General features: G+C 46.8%; 1 protein-coding gene across 2 annotated transcripts in view; it reads right to left on the reverse strand.

Annotated features, from left to right (window-relative positions):
* Positions 1-1,726: 1,726 nt before the first annotated feature.
* LOC105482936 (BAF chromatin remodeling complex subunit BCL7C) overlaps positions 1,727-22,355 on the reverse strand; it is a 62,848-nt gene continuing 42,219 nt past the window's right edge. The window contains exon 6 of one of the 2 annotated variants that reach the window (XM_011743423.3): positions 1,727-3,590. In XM_011743423.3, the coding sequence (XP_011741725.1) occupies positions 3,390-3,590 (201 nt within the window). In that variant the 3' untranslated portion in view covers positions 1,727-3,389. Of the gene's footprint in view, positions 3,591-19,829; positions 21,190-22,355 lie in introns of those variants that run through there. The other variant, XM_071084416.1, reaches the window with a different exon arrangement.

The following is a 22,355-nucleotide window of genomic DNA, read 5'->3' on the forward strand; positions in this document are numbered from 1 at the left end:
ATGAGCCACTGTGCCCGGCCCCAAAGTAGTGTTTCTATGCAGGAAATCACTCCTGGAATTTATCAGGAAATCTGTATGTTCTTCTGAATCTCAAAAATGATCAGTCAAGAAACTGGGAAAATGGGGAAAAGCATTATAATTCTCCTGTGAGAATTAATGCTTAACAATCAACACAGAGGCATTCCTGGCTTAAAGAAATCCACCGATGTCAAGTTGAAAGCAAGAGAAGGCAACGTTGACACACGGAGTCTAAAGTTAAGGTACTGTAATCCCAGTACTTTGGGAGGCTGAGGTGGTTGGATCATTTGAGGTCAGGAGTTCAAGACCAGCCTGGCCAACATGGCAAAACCCTGTCTCTACAAAAAACCTAGCTGGGCATGGTGGCACATGCCTGTAATCCCAGCTACTTGGGTGGCTGAGGCACAAGAATTGCTTGAACCCGGGAGGTGGAGGTTGCAGTGAGTTAAGATCACGCCACTGCACTTGAGTCTGGGAGCTGGAGGAAGACTGTCTCAAAAAAATAAATAAAGTTAAGGTACACAATTCCAGAATATGGGACAAGAGTACCTAGGAGATAAGTCGTCAAAATACTTTTTGTAGCTGTTAACACACTAAAAGTATATTGGTGGCTCTCTCTGCTAAGAGCAAATCATTCTCACAAATATTAATGTTTACATGCAGTGTATTTTATACAAATCCTACAAATGATGTTCTAATAAATAACAAGTTTTGGAAACAAATAAGTCCTTAAATTGGCAAATTCTCTCCCTCTCTCTTTTTTTAAGAGACAGGGTCTTGCTCTGTTGCCCAGGCTGGAGTGCAGTGGTGCAATCACAGCTCACTATAGCCTCAAACTCAGGACTCAAGAGACCCTCCTGCTCTGGCTTCCCAAAGTGCTGTAATTACAGGCACGTGCCACCATACTCAGCCTAAACTGGCAATTTCAACTCATGATTCTGTGTAGTGTTGTTAATCTTGTCAAATATTTGAACATCTTGTTATTTAAACACTACCCAATAATGTTCATTGGCATTTTTCAGTTATTGAATATTTGCTATGGCCTACAGTTCTTTGTAACTACTACTAAATGTGTATTTCTTATTTATTAAAAAATACAGAAAGTGGCCGGGCACGGTGGCTCACGCCTGTAATCCCTGCACTTTGGGAGGCTGAGGTGGGTGGGTCACCTAAGGTCAGGAGTTTGAGACCAGCCTGGCCAACATGATGAAACCCTCTCTGTACTAAAAATACAAAAAATTAGCCGGGTGTGGTTGGTGGCACATGCCCGTAATCCCAGTTACTAGGGAGGCTGAGGCAAGAGAATCACTTGGACCCGGGAGGTGGAGGTTGCAGTGAGCTGAGATCACACCACTGCACTCCAGCCTGAGTGACAAGAGCAAAACTCTGTCTCCAAAAAAAAAAAAAAAAGAAAAATACAGAACAACATGCTTTCAGGAATTCCCCCAAATTCCAATTTTTCTTTTTCTTGTTTTTTTTTTGTTTTTTTTGTTTTGTTTTGTTTTGTTTTTGAGACGGAGTCTCGCTGTGTTGCCCAGGCTGGAGTGCAGTGGCGTCATCTCGGCTCACTGCAAGCTCCGCCTCCCGGGTTCACGCCATTCTCCCGCCTCAGCCTCCCAAGTAGCTGGGACTACAGGCGCCCGCCACCACGCCCGGCTAGTTTTTTGTATTTTTAGCAGAGACGGGGTTTCACCATGTTAGCCAGGATAGTCTCGATCTCCTGACCTCGTGATCCACCCGCCTCGGCCTCCCAAAGTGCTGGGATTACAGGCTTGAGCCACCGCGCCCGGCCACCAAATTCCAATTTTCATTCCCAACTCCTGAAGGTTAGGTTCCCTTTTGGGAACTTGGAAATCTTAGCCCAGAGGAACTGGACGAACTTCCCAGACAATCCAGTGGAAGGCAAATGGAGAGAGGTCATCCTTGTTGGCCTCCAGGAAGGCTCTACACAGGAGCTGGTCCTGGAGTGGAGCCTCCTTCACCAACATCACCCTGGTAATGACTCAGAAAAGGTCACTCCAGAATTCCATGGGCTGAGCCTAAAGCATTGGCTTGAAGCGTGAAATTTGTGTGTCATCTCAATCATTGGTGCAAATGTTAACTTTCATCCCAGGGAGTATCTGCTCACTTCAGTGTAAAAAGCGTTTTCTATAATTCACCAGAGAAAAATGAATGCTCTCCATAAATGGAGGCCCTGTTAACCCACGGCCTTAACCCCGCCGTGTCCCATGCACGGGAAGTGGCACCGCAGTGCTGGCTGTGGAGTCAGGCAGGCAGGCAGGCCGGCCTGTGATCTGAATTCTGGTTCTGCCACCTACTGGCTTGTGTGACTTTGGGCAGGTTCCTTAACCTCTCAGACTCAATTTCTCCACTGCAAAATGCAGATAATCAGAATATCCATGCCACAGGGATGCAGTGAGAACTAAATTACATCAGTCACAATGCCTGGTACAGAGTAAACCCTCAATAAACGGGAGGCGTTATTATTTCCTAGTACAACAGACCCAACGGTGAAGTCAGAAAGTGAGAGCTTGGTGAAGGGCTTCGGATCCACCCAAAAGGCTCACTCGCACTGCTTCTTGGGCTAGGATTTTCCAGGTAGGTTAGGCCACTAGCTCAGGGCTGTCCCAGAAGTCTCCGTGCCTCCACACGGTTCCGTAGCGCGAGGCAGGCGTCTGGGCTGAAAGGCCACTACTGTTCCACGCGGGTTTCCAGGTGGGCCTGCTAGGCTGACACCCTGGTGGAAGCACTTGCCGTATGTCCTTGGGCGTTGGAGGTCCCCCGGCGCTGGCGTACAGAAGCCCTGGTGTGCCGGGTGGCTTCCGCGCCGGGGTCTCTGCGCGTGCGCGGGCCTCAACGCATGCGTGGACGTCTGGGCACCACGTGGGCGGCGCGTGGTGCTGCCGAAGGCGTGAGGCTGGCGGGTACCGTGCGCCTGTCCCCGACACGGCCCCTGCCTGCTATGGACCCGGAGGCTCAGTGCCGGCAGGACTCAGGACTCGGCACCTCTCTTGGGGTGGCAGGCACCTCGCATGGCACACTCGGGCCACTGGGCGGGTGGCCGCGTGGGTGCGTGAGGAGACGGGCAAGGCAGCCCGGTGCACCCCTCCCCTGGGCCTCTAGCAAGGCGGCCTCAGGCGCTGGATGTGGTCCAAGTTCTGCCCTAAGCCCTTCCCGCGCATTTGGGCGCCAGTGGTGAGCCAGATGGATGCTGTGGCCTTAGGTTCGGGCAGGTGTAGGGCCGCTTGCCCCAGATGTTACCGCGGTGGGTGAGCTGGGAAGCTCTTTCCGCCCTCGGGGCACAGGTAGTGGCTGGATCTTGGGGCAGCCAAGGGAGGCTTTAGGGGCCTTGGCTTGCTTGGGGAGCCCACTCACCTCCCCTTACCCTGGGGGATCGTCCTGGGTGCTCTCGGGGCCTTGCTGCCTCCCCCGGGAGCTCTGGTGTCCGGCACCGCTGTGGAACTGGGCCGGGCATTTGTCCGGAGGCCCCTCCTGGGCAGGAGCCTCCTTAGGGGCTCTGTCTTCAGCCCCTTCTCGTGGAGGGCTCTCCTCGTCATTCTCACTCCCGAATCCTGTAAGGAGAAAAGAAGAATCTGGGTGCTGTTTCCTCTTCTCCTCATCTCACTGACTTTCCACAAACTTGTCCCGTTTATGACTTCCAAATGGGGCAAGTTGGTGGAAAGTCTTTTGCAAGCGATTAAGTTGTGTATTTTTGACAGCAGGCAGAGGGTGAGGCAGGACCTTGTAGGAAACCTGTAAGACCTCAGTTTCTGATATTAGACAGTCCTGGGTTTGAATCCCAATTCCAACCATTACCTGTAGTGTAATCTTGGGCAAGCTAGATAACCGTAATGGCAGCCTCAGATGATTCTGTCAGTGTGGTTGGTACATCCACAGGCCATCAGGGATATGTTAAATTGGAAAATCAATATAAAACTTTACCTTTAAGAAAATTTTTGGCCAGACGCGGTGGCTCACACTTCTAATCCCAGCACTTTGGGAGGCCGAGGCGTGTGGGTCGCCTGAGGTCAGGAGTTCAAGACCAGCCTGACCAACATGGTGAAACCCCGTCTCTACTAAAAATATAAAAATTAGCTGGGCGCGGTGATGGGCGCCTGTAGTCCCAGCTACTCGGGAGGCTGATACAGAAGAATCTCTTGAACCCAGTAGGCAGAGGTTGCAGTGAGCCAAGATCATGCCACTGCACTCCAGCCTGGGCAACAGAGTGAGACTCTGTCTGAAGAAAAAAAAGAAAAACGTTTTTTAGCAGAGTACGATGGTTTAGCCTGTAATCCCAGCACTTTGGGAGGGAGGTCAAACAAAGCAGGATGATTGGGTTCAGGACCAGCCTGGGGCCAGGCATGCTGGCTCACGCCTGTAATCCCAGCACTTTGGGAGGCCAAGGTGGGCGGATCACTTGAGGTCAGGGGTTCGAGACCAGCCTGGCCAACATGGTGAAACCCCATCTCTACTAAAAATACAAAAATTAGCTGGGCATGGTGGTGCGGCACCTGTAATCCCAGCTACTTGGGATGCTGAGGCATGAGAATCGCTTGAGCCTGGGAGGCGGAGGTTGCAGAGAGCCAAGATCGCATCACTGCACTCCAGCCTGGGTGACAGAGCAAGAGTCTGTCTCAAAAACAAAACAAACAAACAAAACGAAAAAGCCCAGCCTGGGCAACATAGCGAGATTCCATCTTTACAAAATATTTAAAAATTAGCCCAGTATGATGGCATGTGCCTGTAGTCCCGGCTGCTGGGGGTGGGTGGCAAGGTGAGAGGATCACTTCAGCCTGAGAGGTCTGAGCTGCGGAGACCTTACGATCACGCTGCTGCACTCCAGCCTGGGCAACAGAGTGAGACCCTGTCTTTTTTTTTTTTTTTTTTTTTTTTGAGACAGTGTCTCCCTTTGTTGCTCAGGCTGGAGTGCAGTGGTACAATCATGACTCACTGAAGCCTCAAACTCCACATCTCAAGCAATCCTCCCAGCTCAGCCTCCCAAGTAGCTGGGACTTACAGGTGCACATCACCATGCCTGGCTAATTTTTGTATTTTTTGTAGATACGGGGTTTTGCCATGTTGCTCAGGCTGGTCTTGAATTTCTGGGCTCAAGCAATTCACCCACTTCAGCCTCCCAAAGTGCTGGGATTACAGGTGTGAACCACTCGCCTGGCCAAGACTCCATCTCTGTATAATTTTTTTTTTTTGAGACAGAGTCTTGCTCTGTCACCCAGGCTGGAGTGCAATGGTGCCGTCTTGGCTCACTGCAACCTCTGCCTACCGGGTTCAAGCAATTCTCCTGCCTCAGCTTCCTGAGTAGCTGGGACTACAGGTGCATGCTACCACACCTGGCTAATTTTTGTATTTTTTTTTTTTTTGGTAGAGACAGGGTTTCACCATTTTGACCAGGTTGGTCTCAAACTCCTGACGTCGTGATCCACCTGCCTCAGCCTCCCAAAGTGCTGGGATTACAGGCATGAGCCACCGTGCCTGGCTGACTCCATCTCTTTAAAATTTTCGTTTTCAACTCTCGTCACTGAGTGAAACTTTGCCACCCTACTAACACTTATGTACATCCTTAATGCCCAGTTGTTGGTGCCTAATAGTGTTTACCATTAAAATAACCAGGAGTTCTTGGAGGGTAGCTGCTTACATTTCTTGAGACAAGAAAAATCAGCATGGGTCTATAGCATCCTGTTGATTCCAGAAAGTAAGGATATTTTCAAGGATATCGGGGTAGTGGTACAAAGACAAAGGTGATAATATTTTTTTTTGAGGTGGAGTTTTGCTCTCGTTGCCCAGGCTGTAGTGCAATGGAGCCTCTTGCCTCACTGCAGTCTCCAGGTTCAAGTGATTCTCCTTCAGCTTCCTGAGCAGCTGGGATTATAGGCACCCATCGCCATGCCTAGCTAATTTTTGTATCTTTAGTAGAGATGGGGTTTCACCATGTTGGCCAGGTTGGTCTCGAACTCCTGACCTCAGGTGATCTGCCCGCCTTGGCCTCTCAAGGTATTGGGATTACAGGCGTGAGCCACTGCGCCTGGCCCTTAAGATACTTTAGTTGGTCAAATTTGTGATCAAAGCCCAAATCCCCTATGGGAACAAATGGCTTTTAATTTTTTCTTTTTTGTTAAATGGAGTCTAATAAGTAAACAGTCCAGCAGGGAGTGGCTATTTCTTTCCAGCCTAGAAGCATCTCAGATATTAAATAATCTATCAGTGTGTTCTTGTGAGGACTTTTAATAAGAAGATGCAGATAAAGCACTTGGCACTGGGCCTGCAGCATAGGACATGATTCAAATGAATTAGTTTACTGAAGAGGGCAGGGGGTGGTAGCAGGAACAGACATTAGAGAAGCAGAGTGCAGAAAGGAGCTTTCCCAGGCATGCTGTCTGGCTGATCAGGTGGTCAATCAGTTGACTGGCACATGCTAACTGAGCCCCAACGAGGTGCCAGCCACTGGAGACATGATGTACAATGCAGGGCCCTACAATTTTTCCTCCTCTATGGACTTCTCTCCAAGTCCCACTGGCTCTCTTAGCCACAAACAATTCCCCCCCCCATACTTTTCCCTTCAGACTATTCTCATGAATAGAACTGGGACATTCCAGGCTTGGTTTCTTTCCTGTCCCAGGCTGGGCCACTGGCTTCACCACAGAACAGCCCAAGGTCTCAATTCACAGCACAGGCACTCGGCTCATCTCCACGGCTAATCTCCACCGAAGTGGTTAGAAGCATGGGCTTTGAAATGGATGACAGAGGTTTGAATCCTGACTCAGCTGCTTCTTATCTGTGACCTTGGGCAAATAATATAACATTACAAAGCCTTAGTTTTCTTATCTGTATAAGTAGGCATAATAATCCCTACCCAAAAGGAATGTGATGATTAAATGAGATTATGTGAGTGTGTGTGTATATAGTATACACATATAGATCAGAGATAGATGGTAGGTAGCTAGCTAGGTAGATAGGTAGGTAGGTAGGTAGATAGATAGAGGCACTGAGTAACATTAGTGGCTGCCATTATTGCCTTAATATTCCAGTTACTTCAGGGTTTGCTCCTTGGAGGATTTTGAATATTAGCTTATGAATATAAATAAACAGATTAGGCCAGGCGCAATAGCCCATGCCTGTAATCCCAGAACTTTGGGAGGCCGAGGCAGGTGGGTCACTGGAGGTCAGGAGTTTGAGACCACTCTGGCCAACATGGTGAAACCCTGTCTCTACTAAAAAAATACAAAAAATTAGCAAGGCTTGGTGGCACTCATCTGTAGTCCTAGCTACTCAGGAGGCTGAGGCAAGAATTGCTTGAACCCAGGAGGCAGAAGCTGCAGTGAGCCAAGATCACGCCACTGCACTCCAGCCTGGGCAACAGAGCGAGACTCCGTCTCAAACAAACAAACAAACAAACAAAAAACCCCGAACAGATTAGATCAGACCAGTGGCAAAATGTTTTCTTTTCTGGGTATTAATAATGCATTATAGCATTTTCAGGAAGTTATAGCCATTTTATTTCAATTTTCCCCAAATTGTTAACAGATAAATCAATGAAGAATGTCAGATTCTGGGAAAAAATGTCTCCATGACAATAGCCAGGGTGGGCAAATGGTTACAATGCACAGGGTGTATTTGAGCCCACACTGAGATCAAGGCCACTCACAGCTCCTGGGGGTGGGTGCCATTCACTACTAGGTAAACAAGAGATTTGTATAGTTAGCGCAAGAGATTTCCAACAGGTAACAGTACATTGTTTTAAGGAAAGGGCAGCTTGTTTCCAGTTCATACAAAGTTGCTAAGAATGTATGAATGAGCTGAAGAGCTGACTGTGGCCTCTCTAGAGGAGAGAGTGTGCACCACATACTTGTCTACTGGGCTAGATTAGAATCTAACAAACCTGTGGTAGAGAGGAACTGTCTTCTCTCAGGGTCTGGGGCAAAGAGTGGGATTCCCTGGTGTGACAGACAGGATTCTAAAGATGCTCCCCTCAAGATTCCTGTCCCTTGGTTATTCAGTCAAGCACTAATTTAGGTGCTGCTGCAAAAGGATCTGGCAGATTTAATTCCAAGTCAGTTGATATTAGGACACAGATTATCACCCAGTCAGGTAGCCATTTAAAAGCAAGGTTTTCTCTAGCTGGTAGCAGAACAGGAAGTTATGAGGGGCATTTGAGCCATTGCTGACTTGAAGATGGAGGCAGCCACGTGCTGAGGAATGCGGAGACCTCCAGAGATCTGCCACTACCCGACATCCAGCAAGCAGCTGAATTTGGCTAACAACCTAAATGAGCTCGGAAGTGGATTCTTCTTCAAAGCATCCGGATAAGAGCCCAGCTCAGCCAACACTTAGACTTTGCCCTTGCAAGACTGAGCTGAGAACCCAGTCATGCCCATATAGTGGAACTTAGGGAACAGTGAGATAATAAATGGTTGTGGCTTTAAGTTGCTAAATGTGTAGTAATTTGTTATGCAGCAATAGGGAACAAATATATTTGTTTCATGAAAGAGCTCAGCTGGAGAGAACTTGGGAGTCCCTCCAGGAGAGGGTTCTGTCAGCTGTCTTGCGTTATACTGGTGGAAAGAACACATTTTCCCCACTCCTGATGTTTACTTTTATGTAGATAGAGATCTACTGTAACACTACTGACCTTTCCCCACCTCCTGACTTACTTAGGAAGGAATGGAGTTATTAGGAAGGATAAATCATATATCTATATACCTGTTCCTTCCTCTGTTTTTCCCCTTGAAGTGAACCTTTGCCTAAGAACTTAGGTTCTGTTCTACACCGTCAAATTCCAAGTTTTTGTTTTAGTCTTAGTTTTTTTTTTTTTAAGACAGAGTCTTGGTCTGTCACTCAGGCTGGAGTGCAGTGGCATGATCTCGGCTCACTGCAACCTCTGCCTCCCAGGTTCAAGCGATTCTCCTGTCTCAGCCTCTCGAGTAGCTGGAATTACAGGTACCCGCCACCATGCCTGGCTAATTTTTATATTTTTAGTAGAGACAGGATTTCACCATGTTGGCCCGGCTGGTCTCAAACTCCTGACCTCAAGAGATCCACCTGCCACAGCCTCCCAAAGTGCTGGGATTACAGGCGTGAGCCACTGCGCCCGGCCATCAAATTCCAAGTTTTACAAGGGGAAGCCTGTCAAGTCACTGCCTGTGACTATGGATGGGTAAACATGGTCCAGAACTGAAGAAGAACAAAGATGTATTAGTCTGTTCTCACGTTGCTAAAGACATACCTGAGACTGGATAATTTAGAAAGGAAAGAGGTTTAATTGACTCACAGTTTAGCGTGGCTGGGGAGGTCTCAGGAAACTTACAATCATGGCGGAAGGGAAAGCAAACATGTCCTTCTTCACATGGTGGCAATAAGAAGAAGTGCTGAGCAAAGTTGGAAAAGCCCCTTATGAAACTACCAGATCTCATGAGAACTCACTCACTGTCACAAGAACAGCATGGAGGTAACCGCCCCCATGATTCAATTACCTCCCACCGGGTTCCTCCCATGACATGTGGGGATTATGGGGACTACAATTCAAGATGAGATTTGGGTGGGGACACAGCCAAACGATATCAAAGACCATAATGAATGGTCTCCCTCATCTCTCCCACCCCTGCCAGAAACCACATATAAACATGCAGCCCTGGAAGAACTGACCTAATCTGCTCACCTTGGAGGACTTAGAAGTGAGCTGCACAGGTAGACTGACTTGAGGAAAGATGCCTGCCTGCACCTGAAAAACCCTGTAGATAAGGCTTCCTACTCATGCCTTTATAGTCAGATAGTGGTCTGCAAATTTGTTCAATACTGAGTGTTGTGGACTGAATTGTATCTCCTGCCCCCTCTCCCCAATTCATATGAGGAAGTCCTGACGCCTCAGAATGTGACTGTATTTGGAGAGGGTTTTAAAGAGGTAATTCATTGGGAGCTGAAAAGGCCACAGGGATTGTGACCAACTCAGCATTCCACTGGAGGCTATATGATCAAACAGCAAACTGTTTACCGTGAATGCAGGATGTGAGCAAACTCACACTGTGCCTGCCACCAAAAGGTTTGCTGAGGGCCATCACTCCCTGGCTGGGCTCCTTGAAGTTATCTACTGGGAAATCTAGCGCCTATTGTTCGAAGGATGCAGTCTTGCAAGCCTGCTGTGAACCAAACAGCTGACTGACAATTACCCGACAACCAGCCCCCCTTTCTCGTTATCTCTTTTACCAATAAATTCGGAGGGCTGTGTAAAGCTCAGGGCCCTTGGCACGCCTGTAATCCCAGCACTTTGGGAGGCCGAGGCGGGCAGATCACAAGGTCAAGAGATCAAGACCATCCTGGCTAACACAGTGAAACCCTGTCTCTACTAAAAATACAAAGAATTAGCTGGGCATGGTGGCGGGCGCCTGTAGTCCCAGCTACTTGGGAGGCTGAGGCAGGAGAATGGTGTGAACCCAGGAGGCAGAGCTTGCAACGAGCTAAGATCATGTCACTGCACTCCAGTCTGGGCCAAAGTGCGAGACTCTGTCTCAAAAAAAAAAAAAACCAAGCCTGTAATCCCAGCACTTTGGGAGGCCGAGACGGGTGGATCACAAGGTCAGGAGATCGAGACCATCCTGGCTAATCCGGTGAAACCCTGTCTCTACTAAAAAATACAAAAAACTAGCCGGGCGAGGTGGCGGGCGCCTGTAGTCCCAGCTACTGGGGAGGCTGAGGCAGGAGAATGGCGTGAACCTGGGAGGCAGAGCTTGCAGTGAGCTGAGATCTGGCCACTGCACTCCAGCCTGGGCGACAGAGCGAGACTCCGTCTCAAAAAAAAAAAAAAAAAGTGCTCAGGGCCCTTGTCCACTAGAGGCAAGGTGCCCTCTGACCACTTCTTCCAAATATACTCTTTTGTCTTTGTCTTTTATTCCCGCATTCGCCCCCCTTTGTTCAGTCTCCCAAGGTCCATGCAGGTTACAGTAATTGAATTACGGTGAAGTTGTTAGGGTGGGCTCTAATTCAATACGACTGGTGCACTTAAGAGGAAATTTAGACACAGACGTATACAAAGTGAAGACCATGTAGAGACCCAAGGACAACAAGGCCATCTACAAGACAATAAGAGAGACCTCAGAAGAAACCAACCCTTCCGACACCTTGATCTTGGACTTCCAGCCTCCAGAACTATGAGAAAATAAATTTCTGTTGTTTAAGGCACCCAATCTGTGGTACCTTGTTATGGTATACCTAACTAAAGAACACACTGGCCACTCAAGGTGAAACTTGCCTTACACCACTTGCCTCTGTTTGATAGAACCTAATATACTATTCTGACTGCTAATTGTAAATAAAATATTGAATAATTAAAGAAAAGTTACAGCCCATCTAAGGGACTCAGAAACCAGAGGAGAGAAGATCAAGCCAGTCCCTGGATGAAATGTTATTTATTTATTTTTTAAAACAGAGGCTCGCTCTGTCACCCAGGCTGGAGTGCAATGGTGCAATCTTGGCTCACTGCAACCTCTGCCTCCCGGGTTCAAGAGATCCTGCCTCAGCCTCCTGAGTAGCTGGGATTACAGGTGCGTGACACTACACCTGGCTAATTTTTTGTATTTTTAGTAGAGACAGGGTTTCACCGTGTTAGCCAGGATGGTCTCAATCTCCTGACCTTGTGATCTGCCCACCTTGGCTTCCCAAAATGCTGGGATTACAGGCATGAGCCACCGCGCCTGGCTGAAATGGTTTTAACTGAAGTAAAATTGATTGAGGTCTTTTTTTTAAAAAACGTTACAAGAGCTCAAACTTCCTTGTCACCAATCCTGTTCCTTCCAAATCCCTGGCCATCCAGCCAAATCAAGAGCAATGGCCATGCGTTAGTACAGGTCTATACTTCTGACTATTTCTCATGCCAGACATAGCAAACAATCAAACATACGAGTCAAAATTCCGGCCATTGCGAGGCCATGACAGCAAATTTTGCAGACTCTTCTGTAAAATGAGGGATACTCCAGGAGGTCATAGGCACTAATGGAGGGAGAGGAAGACAATGTAGCAAGAACTGGTGTTGGGCTGGGTGCCGTGACTCATGCCAGTAATCCCAGCACTTTGGGAGGCTGAGGCAGGAGGATTGCTTGAGACCAGGAGTTTGAGACCAGCCTCGGCAACATAGTGAGACCTTGTCTCTACCAAAAACGAAAAAGTTAGCGAGGCGTGGTGGCACATGCCTGTAGTCCCAGCTACTTGGGAGGCTGAGGTGGGAGAGTCACTTGGGCCTGGGAGGTTGAGGCTGCAGTGAGCTGTGATCATGCCACTGCACTCCAGCCTGGGTGACAGAGTGAGACCCTGACTCAAAAAAATAAAATAAAATAAAAAGTTGGTGATGAAGGAGTTGATTATTCTACTCTGGTGTTTGCCAGAGGCTTCGTGTAGCATTCCTGTTTGCCATGGACACTGAGTATTACCGGATCTGCTGGATCTCAAGCACCACACGGTAGAGCAGCATGTGATGTAATGCAGCCTGGACTTGCTGCAGAGCCTTCTCTTGCTCCAGTCCTTGCTAAAAACTAGCAGCATAGACCGGGCACCGTGGGTCATGCCTGTAATCCCAGCATTTTGGGAGGCTGAGGTGGGCAGATCATTTGAGGTCAGGAGTTGGAGACCAGCCCAGCCATTATGGTGAAACCCCATCTCTACTAAAAATACAAAGAATAGCCAGGCATTGTGGCACACGCCTGTAATCCCAGCTACTTGGGATGCTACTTGGCAGGAGAATCTCTTGAACCCGGGAGGCAGAGGTCGCAGTGAGCTGAGATCACGCCACTGCACTCCAGCCTGGGTGGGTGACAAAGCAAGACTGCCTCAAAAAAAAAAAAAAAAAAAAAAAGGCCGGGTGCAGTGGCTCATGCCTATAATCCCAGCACTTTGGGAGGCTGAGGCAGGCGGATCACAAGGTCAAGAGATCAAGACCATCCTGGCCAACATGGTGAAACCCCGTCTCTACCAAAAATACAAAAATTAGCTGGGCATGGTGTTGTGCACCTGTCGTGCCAGCTACTCGGGAGGCTGAGGCAGAAGAATTGCTTGAACCCAAGAGGCAGGGGTTACAGTGAACCGAGATGGCACCACTGCACTCCAGCCTGGTGACGAGTGAGACTCCGTCTCAAAAAAAAAAAAAAAAAAAAAAGAAAAAGAAAAAGAAAAAAACAAACAAACTAGCAGCCTTACAGGTAACCCTATCGAAGAAACATGTTGCCTCCAAAATACAAATAGGCCTGCTAAGCACTATGCCTCTTTTAGAGGAGAGTAGGTTGTATGAGGAGATATCTGTACGTACTCTAGACCACTCAATCCCCAGAAACTTCACAGAGGCGGTGGGTTCTGCAGTCTTGTGGGGTTTGTCTCCCATCTTATAGTTTGCATATGTCTTACTAAGCAGTTAAAGTGTTACTTGTTATTTCTGGCTCATCAGATCCAATAACGTCAATATAGTGACAAGATGATCAAGATCTCTGAAGACTGTATTATGGCAGAGCAGAACTGACATAGGTTTGAAGCAACCTGAAGATATATGGTAGCTTTGAAACTGTTTCTGGGGGATGCTGCATTTGGTATGGAGGAAAAGCCAGGTTGATCGCTGCATACCACATGCCAGGGGCATAATGATTTGCTCCAAGAAAGATACTATGTCTGGGAACAGTGGCTACAATTGGAATCACCATCTGATAAAGTTTATGATAGTCCACAGTCATTCTCTGAGATCCATCTGACTTCTGCACAGGCCACACTGGTGGGTTAAATGAGTATGTGATAGGTGTCATCACCCTTGCTTCTTTTAATTTTTTGACAGCGGCATTAATCTCTGTGCTTCCCTCAGGAATGTGGTATTTCTACTGGCTTATTTTCTTTCTCTGTAGGCAAGGGAAGTTCCAGAGGCTTTCACTTAGGCCTTCCTGTCATATTGGCCTTCAGTCTATGAGTCAGAGAGCCTATGTGGGGATTCTGGCACTATGTCAGTTTTCAATCAGTTGTCTCAGCTCTAAATGTCACCCTCCAGTACCTGCTCTAAGATAACGGGCTGGACTTTTAATGCATTTCTCCTTGCAAAGAACATGATGTTATGCTTTGTTTGTCAGCAGAGGACGCCGGTGGGACGTTGCAAGAAGAAGGGGAAGCTCTTCCTGGTTCTGGTCCTGTTGAGGTTTCATTTTTCTTGCTCTTGCTGCATGGTTTTTCAGGGGCAGATCCCAGTGGTTCTCTGCCCTAGATGCATGTCCAGAGTGAAAAGTCCTTGGGAGGCTCAAAGACCCCAGTTTGCAACACTTTACCACGTTCCCTCCCCCAGTATGGACACCACAGATCCCATACCACATGCTGCCTTGGACAGTTTTTGCACACCCACCACTGGTCCTGACCCTCATGTGGCTTTCTCTAGCACTGAACTCTGGCAGAGCATGCTTCTCCAGTACTTGACTTCTGTAACAGTCTAGTTTTCTCCAGCACTGTGCTCTCACCAAGCGCACTTTTTCTAACAGGGAGAAAGCATGGCTTTCTTCGGCACTTGGTTCCTGTATAGTACAGCTTCCTCAGGCACTGGACTCTCGCTGAGTCTGCATGTTCTCGTGCTTGACTCCTCTAATGGCCTGACTCCCTACAGTGCTTGATCCTTGCTCTGGCAAAGCTCTTTCCAGCAATGGGCTCCTGCAGAGTGAGTTTCCTACAGTGCTTGGTTCCAACAGTGCTTGGTGGAATAGCAGCTTCACCTGACACCCCAGAGGGCAGATTTCTAGGAGGTCTCCTTTGGTGAGGCATGTCAGTGGCTTCTCTGCCTTGCCTTTCAAATGACGTCTGGATCTCAGCCCTGGTGGGAGAACATTCTTCCTTGGATGCTGTATCTCAGCCCTGGGGATAGTAGCTGATCTTTATATCTGCCACCTCTGTATTTCTGTATTCTTTTTTTTTTTTTTTTTGAGACAGCACTCTGTTGCCCAGGCTGGAGTACAGTAGTGCAATCACAGCTCACTGCAGCCTCAAACTCCTGGGCTCAAGAGATCCTTCAGCCGGGTGCGGTGGCTCACGCCTGTAATCCCAGCACTTTGGGAGGCTGAGAGGGCGGATCACAAGGTCAGGAGATCCAGACCAGCCTGGCCAACATGGTGAAATCCCGTCTCTACTAATAATACAAAAATTAGCCGTACGGGGTAGTACCAACTACTCAGGGGGCTGAGGCAGGAGAATTGCTTGAACCTCGGAGGCAGAGGTTGCAGTGAGCTGAGATCACACCACTGCACTCCAGCCTGGGTAACAGCGAGACTCTGTCTCAAAAAAAAAGATTCTTCCGCCTTAGCCTCTTGAGTAGCTGGGACCACAGGTGAGCACCACCATGCCTGGCTAATTTTAAAATTTATCTTTATTTTTTGTAGAGATGGGGTCTCACTATATTGCCCAGGCTCTCTGTATTCTTTAGAATTGTCTTTAGTTCTCATTAACCAATTCCCTATCATTCCAATCCCCTATCAATAATTCCTTATGTTAAACTCCCATTGTGGCTTCTGCTTTTTGACTGAACCTTAACTGATACAATAAGTGGCACTGGGAGTGATCCCAGGAGACAGACCTGCAGAGATGGGATTTGGGGGTTTATTTAACCACACCCTGGGCTTGAGCTCCATGCTGAGTTCCTTGCTGTGGGAAGTGGGATGCCAGCAACCCACGGCCTGCAGTAACATCCCAGCTAGTGACGCTGTCACATGATGGTGGTGAAGTGCCGACTGAAGCACAGGCCTTGGGAACCCAAATGGCTGCTATTCTTGACTACTGTGACAGCAGTAATGACCAAGGAGCAAGGACTGTGGCGTGCAATGGATTCTTTTCAGTGCAGTTGAGTTATTACAAAGAGAAAATGGCAAGCTCAGGTCTATTCACTCTCAGCTCAAGTCACAGTCTGAGAATCAGAATGCTTCCATGACAAGCCTAAAACAATCTCTGACTTGTGTAGTAGACCCAGGGCTGATATTGCTGAAAGTCAAACACATAATTTAATTGTGTGGTTTGCTGAAAAGTAGAGTTGAATTTGCAGTCTCATCAAATTTGTCATGCAAAAACCAAGGCACTAATTGGGAAAGAATAGGATCCAGAAATTTGGAATGGTGAATCTAGTTGGACCCAGATGAAGTCAACAATATTGAACTCTATGTCATTCAGAGTCTCCCTTGTGAGTGGAAGTAGCCTGATGTCCACAGTCTGAAGAGACTCACCTTCCTCTGTCTGAAAACCCTGTGATAACCTCACCTGGGCAAATGCCTTGAAAGTGGATGCTCATACCCTCAAAATCCACCACAACCAATCTGTTGCTAGTAGGTCTTTAATAGGGTCAAATATCACCACGGGCCAGGCACAGTGGCTCACACCTGTAATCCCAGCACTGTGGGAGACCAAAACAGGGGATGACCTGAGGTCAGGAGTTCAAGACCAGCCTGTCCAACATGGTGAAACCCTGTCGCTACTAAAAATACAAAAATTAGCCAGGCATGGTGGTGCACACCTGTAATCCCAGCTACTCGGGAGGCTAAGGCAAGAGAATCACTTGAACCTGGGAGGCAGAGGTTGCCATGAGCTGAGATTGTGCCACTGCACACCAGCCTGGGCGACACAGCGAGACTCTGTCTCAAAAAAAAAAAAAAAAACAAAAAAACACCATGTTTCAAGGGGACAGATACACACTGAGACCCAGGAGGAAATGACCCAGCTTACACACTAAAATAATTGCAGGACATTGTTAATATGTTAGCAGAAAATTAGGATGTATGGGAAGATGGGTGCTAAGGATGTTAGACCAGTGAGGGGAGAATGTGATACTAGATAAGGCCAAATTCATCGATATGGGTGCATGTGCTAGAGACTCCAGATGTAATGTGTTAGCTTGTGTACCTGAATTTGGCTGTAGGAGGCTACTTGGTTGATTGACTGGAATTTGGACTTTATTGTGGCCTACCACCATTAAGTGGTTAGTGAAATGACATGCCGGATCTTTCCTGGCAGTCACAAGGAGAGAGAATCCAAAGGCTTAGCGTGATAGACTGCATTTATCATGTGCACTCTATCAACTCTATTTTATGAGAGGACCCAGAAAGCACTCCTTTTGCTAGGGCATTGAAAGGAGCAGCTCTATCTTTGAGAAGTTCTCTGGTTGCTGTCCTTTGTAAGCCAAGTAAGGCTGTAGGAAATGCACCATTGAGGTGGGCCCTCTGATCTCTGGATACAAAGGGACCTTGACAAGGTAGACACATCAACTGTAAAGGGCAGCACAGACCACCAGGCAATCTAATTGCTTGGCTTGCAGAGGTCTTGGCAGTGGCTAATGGATTATAGTGTCCCTAGGAACAAAGTAGATGGGCAGTGTACTCCAATATTGCTTGGTCTATTTCCTTGTTGATCATCTAACTGTTCTATCCATTATTGAAAGCAGGGTATTGGGGCCGGGTGTGGTGACTTACACCTGTAATCCCAGCACTTTGGGAGGCCAAGGCCAGCGAATCACCTGAGGTCAGGAGTTCAAGACCAGCCTGGTCAACATGGTGAAACTGTGTCTCTACTAAAAATACAAAAAAAATCAGCTGGGTGTGGTGGCATATGCCTGCAATCCCAGCTACTCAGGAGGCTGAGGCAGGAGAATCACTTGAATCCATTGCAAAAAAAAAAAAGAAAGAAAAAGTAGAGTATTAAAATCTCTGGTTAATATTGTTGAATTGCTTATTTCTCCCTTCAGTTCTATCAGTTTTTGCTTCATGTATTTTGGGGCTCTGTTGTTAGATGCACATATGTTTTCAGTTATTATGTCTTCCTGATGGATTGACCCCTTTATCATTATAAAATGTCTTTTGTATCTAGTAACAATTTTTGTCTTAAATTCTGGTTTGTCTGATATATATATTAACATAGCCACTCCACATCCCCTTTTTTTTTGTTTGTTTGTTTTTTTTGAGACTGAGTTTAGCTCTATTGCCCAGGCTGGAGTGCAGTAGCACGATCTCAGCTCACTGCAACCCCTGCCTCCCAGGTTCAAGCAATTCTTGTGCCTCAGCCTCTCAAGTAGCTGGGATTACAGGCTCCCGCCACCCGCCTGGCTAAGTTTTATATTTTTAGTAGAGATGAGATTTCACCATGTTGGCCAGGCTGGTCTCAAACTCCTGACCTCGGGTGATCAGCCTGCCTCAGCCTCCCAAAGTGTTGGTATTATAGGCGTGAGCCCCTGTGCCTCCTTTTTACTCCTTTTTTTTTTTTTTTCAGAGACGGGGTCTTGCTGTCACTCAGGCTGGAATGAATGGTATGATCGAGGCTCACTGCAGCCTCGACCATGCCAAGCTAACTTTTGTATTTTTTATTGTAGAGGGTTTTTGCCATGTTGCCCAGGCTGGTCTCAAACATCTGGGCTCAAGATATATGCCTTCCAGGCCGGCGCAGTGGCTCACGCCTTTGGGAGGCCTAGGCAGGCGGATCATGAGGTCAGAAGATCAAGACCATCCTGGCTAACATGGTGAAACCCCATCTCTACTAAAAATACAAAAAAAAAAAAAAAAAATTGAGCCGGGCGTGGTAGCAGGTACCTGTAGTCCCAGCTACTCGGGAGGCTGAGGCAGGAGAATGGCGTGAACCCGGGAGGCAGAGCTTGCAGTGACCAGGCTGGAGTGAGTCACTCCAGCCTGGGTGACTGAGCGAGACTCCGTCTCAAAAAAAAAAAAAAAAAAAGAAAAGAAAAAAGAGAAATATGCCTTCCAAAGTGCTGGGATTACAGGCATGAGCCACCACACCCAGCAAACACATCTCTTATAGTTACTTTTGCATAGCATATCTTGTTACATCCTTTTTTTTTTTTTTTTTTTTTTTTCTTTTTTCTTTTTTTTGAGAGGGAGTCTTGCTCTGTCGCCCAGGCTGGAGTGCAGTGGTGGGATCTCGGCTCACTGCAAGCTCCGCCTCCCGGGTTCACGCTATTCTCCTGCCTCAGCCTCCCGAGTAGCTGGGACTACAGGCGCCCGCCACCTCGCCCGGCTAGTTTTTTTGTATTTTTTTAGTAGAGACGGGGTTTCACCGTGTTAGCCAGGATGGTCTCGATCTCCTGACCTCGTGATCCGCCCATCTCGGCCTCCCAAAGTGCTGGGATTACAGGTTTGAGCCACCGCGCCCGGCCAACATCCTTTTACTTACAAACTATCTCTGAGTATAAAGGCACCATATACAGTCATGTGTTGCTTAAGGATGGGGAAACATTCTGAGAAATGGGTCATGGGCGATTTTGTCATTGTGCAGACATCATGGAGTGTAGTCACACAAACCTAGATGGTATAACCTGCTACTACAAATCTAGACTGTATCATATAGACTATTGCTCCTAGGCTACAGATCTGTACAGCATGTTACTGTCCTGAATACTATAGGTGACATATATAATTTTGTAACACGATGGTAAGTATTTGTGTATTTAAACACAGAAAAGGTACAGTAAAAATACAGCATAAAAGATAAAATGGCATGCCACGCTGGTATACCACGGTACGCCATGGTAAGTACCTAGGGCACTTACCAGAATGGAGCCTGCAGGACTGGAAGTGGCCCTAGATGAGTTAGTAAGTCAGTAGGGAGCGAATGTGAAGTCCTAGAACATTATGGTACACATTGTAGGCTTTATGAATGCTGTATATCTAGGCTACATTAAATTTACAAAGAAGATTTTTTCTGCAGTAATAAATTAAATTTTAGCTAACTGCAACTCTTGGTGCAAATGTAATTGCGGTTTCGGACCACGAATTTTAAATCATTATAACTAGGCTCAAACACATCTTTATTAATCAAAATTCATACCATTCCAATCAACCATTCCAATCAACACATTTTTACAATCAACACATTTTTTTCCAGTGAGAAATAAGTTTGTTTATTCCTGTATCGTAATAATCTGTGCTTTGGGATTCAGAAAACTCTTGGAAAGCATTTTCTGCATCGTGCTGGGTGTGGAAGCGTTTTCCTTGCAAAAAACTGTTGGGATGCGTGAAGAAGTGGTAGTCAGTAGGCAAGAGGTCAGGTGAATATGGTGGATGAAGCAAAACTTCATAGCTCCATTTGTTCAACTTTTTTTTTTTTTTTTTTTTTTTGAGACAGAGTCTCGCTCTGTCACCCAGGCTGGAGTGCAGTGGCATGAGCCACCACAACCTCCACCTTCTGGGTTTAAGCAGTTCTCTTGCCTCAGCCTCTCGAGTAGCTGGGATTACATGCGCCAGCTATCATACCCAGTTAATTTTTGTATTTTTAGTAGAGACGGGTTTCACCATGTTGGCCAGGCTGTTCTTGAACTCCTGACCTCAAGTGATCTGTCCACCTTGGCCTCCCAAAATGTTGGGATTACAGGCGTGAGCCACCGTACCCAACCTCAACTTTTGAAGCGTTGGTTATGCGATGTGTGGTTGCTGTCATGGAGAATAACTGGGCCCTTTCTGGTGAGCAATGCCACAGCAGGCCTTGCAGTTTTCCGTGCATCTCATCCATTTGCTGAGCATACTTCTCAGATGTAATGTTTCACTGGGATTCAGAAAGCTGCAGTGGATCAGACCAGCAGCAGACCACCAAACAGTTACTGTGACCTTTTTTTGGTGCAAGGTTGGCTTTGGGAAGTGCTTTAGAGCTACTTCTCAGTACACTCATAGAGCTGGTTGTTGCTGGTTGTCATATAAAATCGACTTTTTGTCGCACGTCACAATCTGATCAAGAAATGGTTCATTGTTGTTGCATAGAATAAGAGAAGAAGACACTTCAAAATGACTTTTTAAAAAATATTTGGTAAGGTCATGAGGCACCCACTTATTGAGCTTTTTCACCTTTCCAATTTGCTTCAAACACCAAATGGCCATAGAATGGTCGATGGTTGAGTTCTTGGGCAACTTCCTGTGTAGTTTTAAGAGGATCAGCTTCAATGATTGCTTTCAGTTGGTCATTGTCAATTTCCGATGGCCGGATGTTATGTTCCTCATCTTCAAGGCTCTCATCTTCTTTGCAAAACTTCTTGAACCACCACTGTACTGTATGTTTGTTAGCAGTTCCTGGGCCCAATGTGTTGTTGATGTTGCGATGTATCTCTGTTGCTTTATGACCCATTTTTAACTCGAATAAGAAAATTGCTTGAATTTGCTTTTTGTCTAACATCATTTCCATAGTCTAAAATAAATGTAAAATAAACAGCAGTAATAAGTCATTAAAAAAATAAAGTGAGAAATGCCCATTAAAATGATGTATAACATAACCACATTTATTTAAGAATGTATTCCAAAATCAAATGGCAAATTCCAACAATTACTTTTGCACTCACCTAGTAACTTTATACATTTTTTTTTTTTTTTTTTTTTTTTTTTTTGGTGAGATGGAGTCCCGCTTTGTCGCTCAGCCTGGAGTGCAGTGTCGTGATCTCGACTCATGGCAACCTCCGCCTCCCGGGTTCAAGCGATTCTCCTGCCTCAGCCTCCCAAGTAGCTGGGATTACAGGCGCATGCCAACACGGCTGGCTAATTTTTGTATTTTTAGTAGAGACGGGGTTTCACCATATTAGTCAGGCTGGTCTCGAACTCCTGACCTCAGGTGATTCACCCGCCTCAGCTTCCCAAAGTGCTGAAATTACAGGTGTGAGCCACCTCACACACCCAAACTTTTTAATTTTTTAAACTTACTGACTCTTTTGTCAATAAACTTATTAATAAATGTTATTACACTTAAAGTACACATTGTACAGCTGTACAAAAATATTTCCTTTCTTTATATCCTTATTCTAGAAGCTTTTTCTATTTTATTTTATTTATTTATTTTTTGAGACGGAGTCTTGCTCTTGTTGCCCAGGCTGGAGAGCAATGGCATGATCTCGGCTCACCGCAACCTCCGCCTCCTGTGTTCAAGCGATTCTCCTGTCTCTGCCTCTCGAGTAACTGGGATTACAGGCATGCGCCACCACGCCTGGCTAATTTTGTATTTTTTTTAGTAGAGATGGGGTTTCTCCATGTTGGTCAGGCTGGTCTCAAACTCCTGACCTCAGGTGATCCACCCGTCTCGGCCTCCCAAAGTGCTGGGATTACAGGCGTGAGCCACCACGCCTGGCCAACTTTTTCTATTTTAAAAAGTATATTTTTCAATATTTTAAACTTTTTTGTTAATAACTAAGACACATATACACACACACACACATCAGCCTAGGCCTACACTAGGTCAAGATCATCGAGATCACTGTCTTCCACCTCCACATCATGCCCCACTGGAAGGTCTTCAGAGGCAGTAACACGCATGGAGCTGTCATCTCCTATGATAACACATTCTTCTGGAATTCCTCCTGTAGGACC

Source organism: Macaca nemestrina, chromosome 18 (genome assembly GCF_043159975.1).
Source record: "Macaca nemestrina isolate mMacNem1 chromosome 18, mMacNem.hap1, whole genome shotgun sequence".
Lineage (NCBI taxonomy): Eukaryota > Metazoa > Chordata > Mammalia > Primates > Cercopithecidae > Macaca > Macaca nemestrina.